This window comes from Phymastichus coffea, unplaced genomic scaffold, assembly GCF_024137745.1.
Source record: "Phymastichus coffea isolate CEN01 unplaced genomic scaffold, Cenicafe_Pcof_1.1 PCOF00017, whole genome shotgun sequence".
In the NCBI taxonomy this organism is placed as follows: Eukaryota; Metazoa; Arthropoda; class Insecta; order Hymenoptera; family Eulophidae; genus Phymastichus; species Phymastichus coffea.
Genome location: NW_026706828.1, coordinates 640,741 through 654,068, shown reverse-complemented (window position 1 = coordinate 654,068; position 13,328 = coordinate 640,741). Strand labels below are relative to the sequence as shown.

General features: G+C 36.8%; 2 protein-coding genes across 7 annotated transcripts in view; one reads left to right on the top strand and one right to left on the bottom strand.

Annotated features, from left to right (window-relative positions):
- LOC131675209 (inositol hexakisphosphate and diphosphoinositol-pentakisphosphate kinase-like) overlaps positions 1-13,328 on the top strand; it is a 650,144-nt gene that overhangs the window by 78,814 nt on the left and 558,002 nt on the right. The window lies entirely within an intron of this gene.
- On the bottom strand, positions 9,031-9,621 carry LOC131675210 (uncharacterized). Its single transcript, XM_058954123.1, has one exon. The coding sequence runs from the start codon at positions 9,619-9,621 to the stop codon at positions 9,031-9,033; it is 591 nt and encodes a 196-aa protein (XP_058810106.1).

Sequence of the window (13,328 nt, the reverse complement as noted above, 5' to 3'; positions counted from 1 at the left end):
CTGGTAGAATACTTTTCAAGTGTTGGTTTGACCCCAAAAATAAAAGGAAACCTTATTATGTTAAAAAAAAATTTCGTGACGAAATTGACAAAGAATTACAAAAAATATTCCCACCTGATTACGTGACTCGAACACCGAGATCATTGAAATACATGAAACATTGGAAAGCTATCGAAATACAAGAATGTCTCTTAAACTATTTTCCAATTTTGTTAAAAAATAGACTTGCCAAAAAATATTATGATCACTACTTAGAGTGGGTATACGGCTTGAGAACTCTATTAACAAGCAAAATTCATGTAGATCAAATTGAAATTTCAGATTGCTTATTATTTTTATTTATAATGAAACTGGAAGATTATTATGGACTAGATAAATGTGTTTCTAATATGCATCAAATGTCTCATACGGCTAGAAATGTTTTACTTTGGGGGCCGTTGCCAACGTAGTCTGCTTTTCCATTCGAAGATCAAAATGGTTGCGTAAAAAGACTTATTCACGGTTCAAATAAAATCGACATGGAAATCGCTAACACGCTAAAATTGATTAATGCTCGTATAGCTCTACGTCATAAACTCAATTATGTCAACTTGCCCAGAGATGATTCGGGTTGGAAAACCCTTGGTAAACAAGTCAACCATGAAGCTTTGGTAGACAACAATTTGGATGTAGTGCTTACATTTTTTATACAGAAAGGTGTGGATATTGCTGCTTTAAGATTTTTCATGCGCTTAGAAATATCTAACACTGTAGTAACTTCTGTATTGTATACGAGACAAAAAGTACGAAATAATTTTCATGTATTTTTGAATGATAATACGTTTGGATGTGTACTATACTTTGTGCAATATCAACATGAAATGTATGTCGTTTTACGACAATATGTCGTAGATTCACTAGCGTCGAAAATTTCAATGAACTCAAATAATGTATCTTTAGATTTTTCAAATTATTTAATACCTTTTAGGGAAACTTATACTACTCGCATTGTTTCCGTTGAGTGCATTCGAGGTAAGCTCATGCGCGTTCAAAATTATTTATGTGTACCAGCAAATACCTATCAAAAAAAATAGATTACAATATATTTGTTGTCGCAAGTATAATTATAAGTAGATTCATACATCTTTTATGTACCCTTATGTATTGTAATAAATAAAATCATGTAAATAAATTAATTTTTACAACAATTTTACAAAATTCACGTTTAATAAATTTTTATATATAATTTATACATAATTTATATTTTCTATAAAAATTTTATAGAATCATTTTTTTATAAAAATTTTATAAAAACGTTTCTATAAAAATTTTATAGAAACTTTATAAAATTTTTCCACTTGGGACCTTACATTGCTTCATTCAAACTCATGAACAAAATTGTAGATTCTTGTTTTTCTACAAAATGTGCTGATATCAGCAATTAAGATGCAAATTTAACTGACCTTCGCAAAGCTATTGTCAGCACCGGAGTATCTCAAGCTCTAAAAGTTCATGTGCTTTTAGATAATCTGAAAGATGGTCTTGCTTGCTTGAATAATGATGGTTTAGGGTTGTGGTCGAAACAAGCAGGTGAATTAGTTCTCTGTGAGTTTTTCAAGTATTAGAAGCGCTTCAAAATATATTCAATTGAACATCATTCTCGAACAGACTAAAGAAGGCAGTTGTTACTTTGTCGTCTCAACATATGTAAATACGCAACGTGTGGATTAGGACTACAGGAGATGCCACTCAAAAAAAAACGCGCGTCGGTATATACGAGGGTGGTCCGATAAGTACTTAGTCTCACCGCCTGATGGCACCACTCTCGCAAAAGAAATATTCTATCACGTAGTACAACCTTCTCGATGGTTAATGTCATGATTTCAGCCGGATCGGAGTTGTAGTTTATTTTTGAGAGCGTGTGAAAGCAAGTGTGTCCGTTGATTTTTGAAAAATGGAAAAAGAGCAGTATCGGTCGGTGATTCGATTCTTGTTTTTGGAAGGGAAATCGCGCAGCGAAATTAAAAAGCGCTTGGATGCTGTGTACGGTGACTCTTCTCCTTCGATTGGCGACCGTCGAAAATTGGTTTAACGAGTTTCAACGCGGTCGCACGTCGATTTTTGAAGAACCACGTCCAGGTGCTCCGAAAACGGCTACCACGGAGGATAACGTGACAAAAATTCACGATCTCGTATTGGCAGATCGACGATTGAAGGTGCGCGAGATAGCTAAGATCGTAGGGATCTCAAAAGACCGCGTGGGTCATGTCCTACATGAAATTTTGGGCATGAAAAAGCTGTCGGCGTGATGGGTGCCGCGTTTGCTCACTCCGGACAACAAGCGCAACCGTGAGACAACTTCAGAGCAATGTCTGACGCTGTTTAAGCGCAATCCGAAGGAGTTTCTGCGTCGTTTCGTGACAGTCGACGAAACATGGATCCACTGGTATACACCAGAGACCAAGGAACAGTCGAAACAGTGGACTTTACCCGGCGAAAGTGCTTCGAAGAAGGCGAAGACTGCCCCATCGGCCGGAAAGGTGATGGCCACCGTTTTCTGGGATTCACAAGGTGTGATCTACATCTATTACCTGGAGAGGGGCAAAACGGTCACAGGGCTGTACTTTGCTGAATTATTGGGCCGATTCAACGTCGAATTGCAGAAAAAACGGCCCCATTTGGCGAAGAAAAAAGTGCTCTTCTACCATGACAACGCATGTAGTGCACCGGCTCACACCTCCGCCGTCGCCATGGCCAAATTAGTCGAATTAGGCTACGAACTGCTGCCCCATCCACCGTATTCTCCAGATTTAGTCCCGTGCGACTTCTTTTTGTTTCCAAACTTGAAAAAGTCATTCGCCCGGCAGAAATTTGAGTCGAATGAGGAGGTAATCGCTGCCACGGAAGCCTACTTTTCAGACCTCGAGGAAACGTATTTTTCAGACGGGTTAAAGAAGTTGGAGCATCGCTGGGCTAAGTATATCGAACTAAAAGGAGACTATGTTGAAAAATAAAACGCCACTTTTCCAAAATTTTCGTTTTTCTTTTGTAGGCTAAGTACTTATCGGACCACCCTCGTATCTCGTTAGATGGTGTAGAAATTATTGATTTTATTCGTGCTAATTCTTCTTTGATAATTGCATCTAAATCTTCAAGATCACTCCTTAATCATACGATCATGTCTCTCGTAGATTTGATTTCCATCTGAACGATCTTTTCCACATTTTCCCAATTTATAGCATGTTTAGCCTGTCGCGGAGAAGCAATATTTTCCAATTTTTTATTCTCTAGATCGTAATGGTACTCACTTGGGAGTTTGAACTCAATACTGGGCAGACCGCGAAGACCTTCAACTCCTTGCTCTTTAAATTTACGTTCGAATATGTCGACGTCCATTTTGATAATGCTCAAACGATAGGTGTGCTCTCCGTATATATTATTATAGTCACTATTAAATGATTACAACGAAATATAATCTTATAAAAAGAAACTAGACTATATTTATTAATTCAGAAACAGTGTATATAGAATCAGTTCATCGTATCGACTGACTGGAAAAATAAAATAATAAATTAAGTCTTTTTTTTTTTTTTTTTTTTTTTTTTTTTTTTTTTTTTTTTATTTAACGTCGCTCTATTTATGCTCCATCAGTGCTAATCAGCGACGGAGGCTTGCAATGTGTTTGAGAACATAGCACATGAAACTTTTTTCAGTGGTGCTTGTATCAATCAGCAGGAACTGGGAACCCGAGCCTACCGGGTGCAAGTTCGTCGCCCTACCGACCTAACTAAGTCTAATAAACAAAATTACTTAGCAACCAAACATTCGAGAGAGATTACATCGAATATATTACGTTATCCCCGATTGTTTAGATTGTCATCCCGACAATCTATAAGATATTCAGAAAACTTCAACGTAGACATTCGAATCTTGAACTAAGATATCGGCTATACTAAGAGAGTTTATTCTTCCGTAGAAGCTCACGTCTTGAAAAACTTCAATCTTAAATCTTGAACCTTGAACCTTGAATCTCGAACTAAGATCTCGGCTGTTCCAAGCAAGTTTATTCTTCTGTAGAAGCCCTTGTCTTGAAAAGCTTCATTCCTGAACCTTGAATCTTGAGTTTTATGAGTATAATGTGTTGGATTTTTACAAGGGTGGGGAATTGACGTACTGTGGACCTCACCTTATCTATTATTCTAGCATTTGCCCTATGTCTCACGGAAAAAAAAGCGCAGCTCAAAATAACCGTGTGAAGAGTAAGCAAATTATCTATCGTGATATGTTGTTAATCTGTCAATGTGTACAATCTTCTTTGTATATTTTGGTGATTGTTGGATGCAGAAAACTACATAGTATAGTCCTTTCAAACTTGTCTGAAGCTTTGTTTTCTTCCCTTTCACTCAACGAGGGGTTGGGTTGGGTTGAAGAATCATACTGTTCGGTTCTCTTGGAAATTAACGTGTCTAGCTGTTCTGTTATAGGTTTTCTTCGTTCGCTAAGAAGCAATAGCGATGTTATATCGAGCTGGATCATGTGTAGTATTTAGTTTTGATTTAAGTTCTTGTATATAGCTGTTATTTGATGATTCTTCTAAAGTTGGAGGAGATCCACTTTTCGACTTTTACGAATGCATCAATCGTTGCTTGCTGACTTATTTTTCCAAGATTTAGATATGGATTGAATCCATTTCTTACACTCATTCTGGAATTCTAAAATTGAAGGTTTGATATGTTCCTATTCCCAGCATTAGTTTTCATACCTAGTGTCCATCCATAACCACAGTTAGGATAAATAAGTGGATACGTCATTGGATCGGTATGTTTACTAATAGGCGAAATACTAATAGGTTTTTAATATTTTGAGTATATTACGATATCACGTTCTTTTGGAGCTTGCCCTTTTTTTCCAACAAATATCATTGCAACTTCGTTATACGTAGCGTTATTTTTTTTTTTATTTTAAATATACGTAGCGTTATTATATCTATTTTTATATAATTTTTCGTGCTTATGTATTGGCATTGTATTATTTCTCAATTAAATTGTGAATAAAATTTATCAAAAATTTATACATTTTCTTTTATTTTTATCATCACCATCTAAATCCCTACCATAAAACAATTTTAAATATTTTTTCTATACATTTCGTAAGGGTAAGTAATCTATATTTGAATTATTATATTTACAATATGCAATATATTATTTGTATCGGGGTGGTTATCCTACAAAATGAGAAAGAACCGAGTTGAACTCACTTTAAGGCACTTGACTTGTGATACTCGATCTATCTTCAGTATGAATGATTTAATGCCTAATCTACTTAATCCCCTAGACGAAATCGGATTAAGACTTAAGCCTTTATAGATCTATTAACTATTAGGAAAGGAAATGACGTAAACGGCGAATAAAATTAACAAAGTTTAATTAATAAAAACTACAGTTTTTCATGGGCCGAAAGACTAACGCACGCGAATAGGTTTTACAATTATTAATTATAATTCGGTGAAAGAGAGAGGGAGAGAATTCGAAACTTGTCGCAAAATCTAACGATCAGCGCGAATACAAAAAAATACGCTCGTGATTGACAAAATACTTTCGAAAGTATTTCGTCGCGCAATAATAAAGGGAGGTGGCATCTACTCTGCGGTGCAATTACGGTGATCAGCCGTAATTGTTGAAGAAAATCAACGGACGATCCTCTTCAAATATCAGCTGCACTGCCTCGCTCAAAAATCTGTTGCTACTTGCTGCTGCTGCAATGCTGCTGCTGTAATGCTGCTGCTTCTGCTGCTGTAATGATGCTGCTTGCTGCTGCTGTAATGATGTTGCTTGCTGCTGCTGTAATGCTGCTGCTTAGCTTCCTCGTTGCTTTATTCATTAATAAATCCCAGGAAAACTTTTAATAAATAACGGCGAAACACAGTGCAAAAACTAAACTGGCGGTACTCTCATGAAAGCAGCTGAGGCTTAACTGCATATTTTCAAACTCTCGCGCGCCCTCTCTTTCTCTTAGTCGTTCGGACTGACATCCCGAGTATACGAATTGCGATCGGGTCGATTAATCGAATCAACTACCGTTGCATATTACTATTAATATCATTTTCAAATTTTTTAAATTGTATGACCTGAATATTTCTAGAAATTCGTTATTCTAATTATGATAATATTGAATAATATATTTGACATAGTTTTTTTTTTAATAACGCTATATATGTTATGTTAACTATTCATCTTACTCAATAAATCGCAACTTCGAAAAAAAATTTATACTACAATTAATTAAATGAATTGATAATGATTCAATAATTCGGTATTAATGTACATTAACGATAATTTGCTATGTAATTCATGATGTTCTATGAAAATATAATTTTACAAATATTCATTTGCTTCACATTCGCAATGGAAGTATGGTGCATTTAATATTAATCTCCCTTACTAAGTTTATCATTTTCAATAAATTTGATAAGTCAAATGATTTCACTTCATTCGTTATCTATTTGGCTGAGAATATTTCATGTATATAAAATTTTATTTATAAATATATGAGGCCTACAATGGCTCGGTCGGTAGGGCAACGGACTCGCAGCCGGCAGGCCCGGGTTCAATTCCCAGTCCTTGCTGATTGATACAAGCACCACTGAAAAAAGGCTCATGAGCTTTGTTTTTAAACACATTGCAAACCTCCGTCACTGATTAGCACTGTTGGAGCTTAAATAGAGCGACGTTAAATATATATATACAGTGCCGCTCACGCACTTTTACCCCCCCACGGGCAAAATCAGTCTAACTTCAAAGTTTTATATCTCTGGTAGAAATTAATGTACAGAGACGCGCGTGGGTGCGTTTGAAAGGTCTTTTGGAGAGCTTTCGAATGATATGACTCACGGTTGCCATCGATTGTTTTTTTAAATTTTGCAACAATTATGCAAAATTGAAAATTCTGAAATTTTTTTATTATTTTTGACAATTAGCCAATTTTGGAAACAAAATCGTACGAAAATTTGAAGTACACCATTTTTTAGCTATTACCAAGCCCTATCTGAATCACTCATCAAAAATTTATTTTCGTCAAATATGACGCGCGCACGGGCATTTTTTCCTGGAAGTGACAGTTTTTTTCAACATTTTTTATCTCCGTCAAATTGTAACAATCGAAAAAAATTTTATAGGAGAAAAAATGTTTGTTTTTTCACGTAGAATACTGCAATAATTTTTTTTTCGGTTTTTCGAAAAATTTTTTTTTTTCGGTTTTTTTCAATTTTTTTTTTCTCACAGTCGGTACGCTAAAAAGATGAGAAACCACAAAAAAAAATTTTTTTCCTCCCATTCAATAATACTACATAACAAGTATCGTAAATTACATAAAAAAAAAAATCTTTTTTTTTTCGACCTTGAAAAATAATTTAAACAGAAAAAAAAGAATTTTTCGTAAAACCGAAAAAAAAATTATTGCAGTATTCTACGTGAAAAAACAAACATTTTTTCTCCTATAAATTTTTTTCGATTGTTACAATTTGACGGAGATAAAAAATGTTGAAAAAAACTGTCACTTCCAGGAAAAAATGCCCGTGCGCGCGTCATATTTGACGAAAATAAATTTTTGATGAGTGATTCAGATAGGGCTTGGTAATAGCTAAAAAATGGTGTACTTCAAATTTTCGTACGATTTTTTTTCCAAAATTGGCTAATTGTCAAAAGTAATAAAAAAATTTCAGAATTTTCAATTTTGCATAATTGTTGCAAAATTTAAAAAAACAATCGATGGCAACCGTGAGTCATATCATTCGAAAGCTCTCCGAAAGACCTTTCAAACGCACCCACGCGCGTCTCTGTACATTAATTTCTACCAGAGATATAAAACTTTGAAGTTAGACTGATTTTGCCCGTGGGGGGGTAAAAGTGGCTGACCGGCACTGTATATATAGTGACGGTAAACGTCGAATTAGCGCTAATAAAATAACCTGATTGCTGCTCGCGGGGGCAGCACCTACTGGGGAGATTAGGAACGTAACGAAGGAATTCGGCACGCGAGCAGACGGAACGCGCGCGCTTGAAATTGAACCAGTGAAGCTCTAACCACCATCACGCTTGCCCGCAAGTGAAAATTCTTCCATCATCGTGCTCGTCCGCTTACTAGACAACTACCGACTCTTAAGCCACCAATATCGGAAATCGAAAGGAAATAGTCCGCGCCAATGATCTAGAGGGGAGATCGCAGTTGCCAAGGTGCTGTACAGCTGCCGAAGGGAGAGACCCGACCCGGCGGAGAAGCATCACCTTCCACGAGACCGGCAGAGTGTGCGTGAGGTTTCGCCATCGAGGGCGAAATCACGTGTGCGCGAACTCGCGATCCGCGGCATTGACAAAAAAAAAACAGTTCTCTCGCAGTGTGACTCTCTATCGTCCGCTTCGTACGCCTGCAATATTAAGGGGGGAGCCTGCTTTAGAGGCGTCAAAAAATCGATTTTTTCGAGAATTTTTTGGGGGAGGAATGAAATATCCGATTGGAATGAAACTTTCAGGGTTTATTAAAACATGTTTCAAGAGTCTTCTTAAATTTTTTTATTAAAATACAGATTATATTGTGGCTCGTAGAAGCATTCGGCCGAGGCGCCTCCACTCTGTAGTTGTTGTGCGGCGGGAAAAATGCAGATCGCAATTTTCATCTGAAACAAAAAATCAGATAAAATTTCCATTCTCCAATAGTGTAGTTTCTAGGTAAACCAAGAAAATTCAAGAAAAAGTGAAAATTGAACAATTTATCGCTAAATGAACAAAAAATTTATTTTTTTTGTAAAAAAAATTCACTTTAGATTGTTTAAAAAGTTAGTTAATCTTAACTTTCTTAAGTTTTTTTAGGTTCAGCTTGAAGAAAATTCAATTCCAAATAAAACCCACTTTGTCTCGTTTCGATAGGACGTTTAGTTTTTTCCCTATCTTTCCCGCCAATTAGGAAAAATCGTAAAAATGTAAAACCGAGAAATCGCGCGTCAAAGTTTTCGTATATAAAAAAACTTAATTTTATTGAACTTACCACGTAACTATGCTAATCGGCGATTCCTGGTCCATACATTTGTTCTTCAGACTCTTCGTAAAACTGATTTTCGCCGAGATTTTCGAGTATACGCGCTGTTCTGGCCTCTTTGCTCGCGAGTAGATTGCGTCTGTTTTCTCGGGCGATACGCTCCTGGTCGGCTTGCCGAGAGAAATTCATGCATTGCTGTCCAATTTTCAAGTCTAATATCTGCATTGTTTGTAATACTGCACTGTAGCCTTCATTGAACATTCCTCCAGCGATGTAGGTAGCAATCTCGACAATTTTAATGCCTGAGTGAAGGTGTTTAGGTGTCATGCGCCACACAGTGGAATTGAACGACTCGTTCGCATTTTGTGTGTGTCCACCCAAGCATCTCGTTAGCAGATCGTCGTTAGATAAGTCCTCGTACACAGGATGAATGTGCTTCTCAACCTCTTCGTCGATGACACGTGGCGAATGTTGAAAATCAGCCAGTTTATTTGCTGCCTCAGCTTTGCGCCACTCACACCAACTGTCGGCGCCTTCTGGGCAATGGTCGTGGCGAGGTAATTCATCCGTCGAGCAATAGTGATCGAGTGTCGCCATTATAGCGTTTTTCATGTCTTCCACAGAATTCAAGTTTCTTCGAATGGCCAGACCGTAGTAAATGGTTAATTTTTTTATTAAAGTCTCGGTGAGCCGCTTCTTTCCACCGAGCTTTTCTTGATTTTTTTTGTTTCGGAGACGAGTACCCATGCGCTTTTGGACATGTCCCACGCACTCGTTTTTTGTCACTGTGAGCTCCGGGCCATATGGATTACTGTTCAGAATGCCAAGAAATGTTGTGGAGTCGCCGTCACCAATGTAATTACTGTACTTTACTCCGAATTTCTCGATGGATCTCAAGAACATTGTCATTATCGAATCAACTTCCATTTTTCCGGACGAGCCGGCGTGATTCGAAGAACAATTTTCCTTATGGTTTTGATACCATTCTTCAAACTCTTCGTCGTCCAATGTATTCTTCTTCAGAGCACAAGTATGACAATATCCACTTTTAACGATGAGATCGATCACTTTGCCACTGTAGTACCCGATAAGTGTAGTTACACCGTATAATGAAGTAAAGCCACGTTTTTTCCAAGATCCATCGCCTGAAACTTTCAAATGGTCAGCTGGTCTTCCATTTTTAACGTTAAGTTCTTTTTCCTCTGCGACGGCTTTTTTGCAGGCGTTGTCAAACATTTTTTTCGACGATGAATACAGGTGCTGCACGATTTGATCATACGTCGATTTAGCTAAGCCTGGTGATACGTCCATAAGACCACAAAAAATGTTAATGCCTTCTCGTGCGACACCCAAAAGCCTCATGACGAGCACAATTCTTCTATTGATTTCGTAGCCAGTGTTGATCAATGGTCCAGATTGAATTTCTCGTTTACCGCATTTGCACGCTAAAACGATTTTGAATCCGAGACCTCGATGGCCGCTTTCGGCAAAAGTTATTCGCTGCTTACACGAATTGCAAATAACTATTTCAGAAATTGCTAAAAATACAGAGACAAACTCAATTATTCGATAGCAATGTGACGGATGAATTATGACATCGTCCGTAGTTGCTGAAGCTAATTTATTTTCACTACGGCTCGTATTAGCTTCTTCATCGTCAGATGTCGAAACATTTACGAACTGATTGCCATGGAATTTGCGCTTCCGTGGCTTACCAGTGCGATCAGTTGAATATTTACTACCTTTCGGATAGCTCTGCATGATTTCAAGATGTTCACGTACCGAAACACAAAACAAAACTAAACTCGAATGCTAATACAGCTTGGCTCAAGCCGACTCTGCCAGCTCATGTATACTGCTTATAATATACACTTTTATCCTTCCATAGCTCCAGCAAGACCTACGAAGGATCTATAGTGTCTCAAAAGACCGTGATTCCTTTGTATTATAATACGTACAATAGATCAAGGGGCGGAGCGCGCGCGCTCCGAGCGACCCGGCCGCTCGTATACCTGCTCGACGCTTACTCACTATTTCTTTTATAACTCCGAAAATATTTTGACGATGCTTCTAAAATTTTAGGGACACATTCTTGGATAGTTTAGGAAGACATTTATGCAAAAAAAAAAATCGATTTTTTGAAGCCTCTAAAGCAGGCTCCCCCCTTAAGGTAAGCTGGCCAGCTTAATTTCGCGGTCACGATACAATTGCATGAGTGACGACTAATTTCCGGCATCCGAAGCGTGCATGTAATAGCTCTTTCAACAAAGAGCAGCGAGCGTCCCGACACCGCATGTTGTTGTCGATGAGCGAGCGCCGATGTCAACATAAACACGCGGGCCGTTCCAGTGTAACATTTGATAGGCAATAAAAGATTCTGTTCGTGTTGTTAACAAGTGCTTTCGACTCGCTTATTCCATATTGCTTCCACTCACATTTTCGTAGATTAGCAGATCTATTGGTTGACTGACACCTGTTTCCCCATGCTCTCCGGATTATGTATTGAGCATAGATGATTACATTCGCCCTTCAATAAAGTTGCGCGAATAAAAGTAATTAAACGGTATCGACCCCGTTACAATATATGTAGGTTAATTTAATTCAATCTAATCAATGTCTAAAATTATTAAAATTTTTATGTAAAAATACATATTTTCAATTAAATATCATAGTATATAGATATATATATATGCTTTGCCTCATATATCATAATTTATATATCATAATTTCATTATATAAATCGCATTATGTAAAAAATTCTTTAATCCAATTTTAGAGCCAACCCGTTGTAAAAAAATATTAATCAAACAATCATCTCAACATGTGTGTTTCGTTGGTAAATATCCAACCTCATCAGATCTTTATTAAAAAACAAAAAGAGAATAGTTACAGATATAAACACAAACAAATAAAAATCACGCTAACAAAACATTTACCTCAATTCGCAAGTCACAATCAAATCAAATATCACAATACAGTCAAAAATACATTGTTAAACTCATCTTATAACTTAACATTCGTTCAAATACTCAAAATTCAAATCAGACAACGACTATGAAATAATGCAAATCAAACAGTGTCTGCTACCTTTTATACCAAAACAGATCACAGGTAGACACACAATCAAATGTATCCCCTCTACTATGCCAAGAAAACCGGTACATTAAGCATCATTATACATCAAAACAAAATTTTTAAAAAATATTATAAATAAATGTGAGATCAGTTAGCTAAAACATCAAATAAACCTTTATATTGTTTACTCAATAAACCAGTGTCCTCTTGTCTATTTATAGTGTTATAAGACAAATTAATATATATCATTTCCGAAATTAATCTCTTACAATAATTAGGCTCTCTATCTAAAATTATTGTGTTGTCCCAGTCAAACGAATGTGTAGGATAATTTTTCAAATGCATAGGCACAGGAAGAGATTTATCTAAAGGTGTCTTACTATGCTCATCTATGCGTTTTTTTAAACTTCTCTTAGTTTGACCAATATATACAAAAAAATTATACGATGTTAAGAAAATTGTATTACTATCCGACTGAAATATGTTGAAATAATATGATATATACGTGTGTGTGTGTGTGTGTGTGTGTGTGTGTGTGTGTGTGTGTGTGTGTGTGTGTGTGTGTGTGTGTGTGTGTGTGTGTGTGTGTGTGTTTTTATTTAACAAAACATGTTTTGAAGTTTGGACCACAAAAAGCAATTGATTAATCTTGAGTTGCCGTATATATGTATATATATATATATATATATATATATATATATATATATATATACGTGCCTCATATCATTGCGGTTAACGTGGTGAACAAACATTAAAATTCGGTTTGATTGCGGTTAACGCTGTAAAGTAAGATTAAAATTCGATTTAATTGTGGTTAACGAGGCAAACCAAGTAGGGTTAATCAGGAGATGAGGTTGATCAGAGGGTATGCGAGTGGGGTTGATCAGGAGCTGAGATTGATCAGGTAGTGTGCGAGTGGGGCTAATCAGAAGGTTAATGAGGAAGTTGATTAGGAGGTACGCGTATGGAGTTAATTACTGTGTGTTTAGGAGATATACCGGAACGCTTTAGGTTTATTTGTATTGTTTTTCACAAGATAGATCGTCTTTTTAATTTATTTATGTGCTTCGATCTTGCACAGATCGTCACTCGTGTCTTTTCCCGAGTTTGGTGACTGAGTTTCTCGCACCCTCGCCGATAGTGGTCAGTTTTTGGATACGTGTCCGGTGCGAGGTGAAGCTAGTTTGCTACGACGACGTCAGCTGGGTCGCGCCAAGCCGGGATTAAATACAGTTTCTGCACCG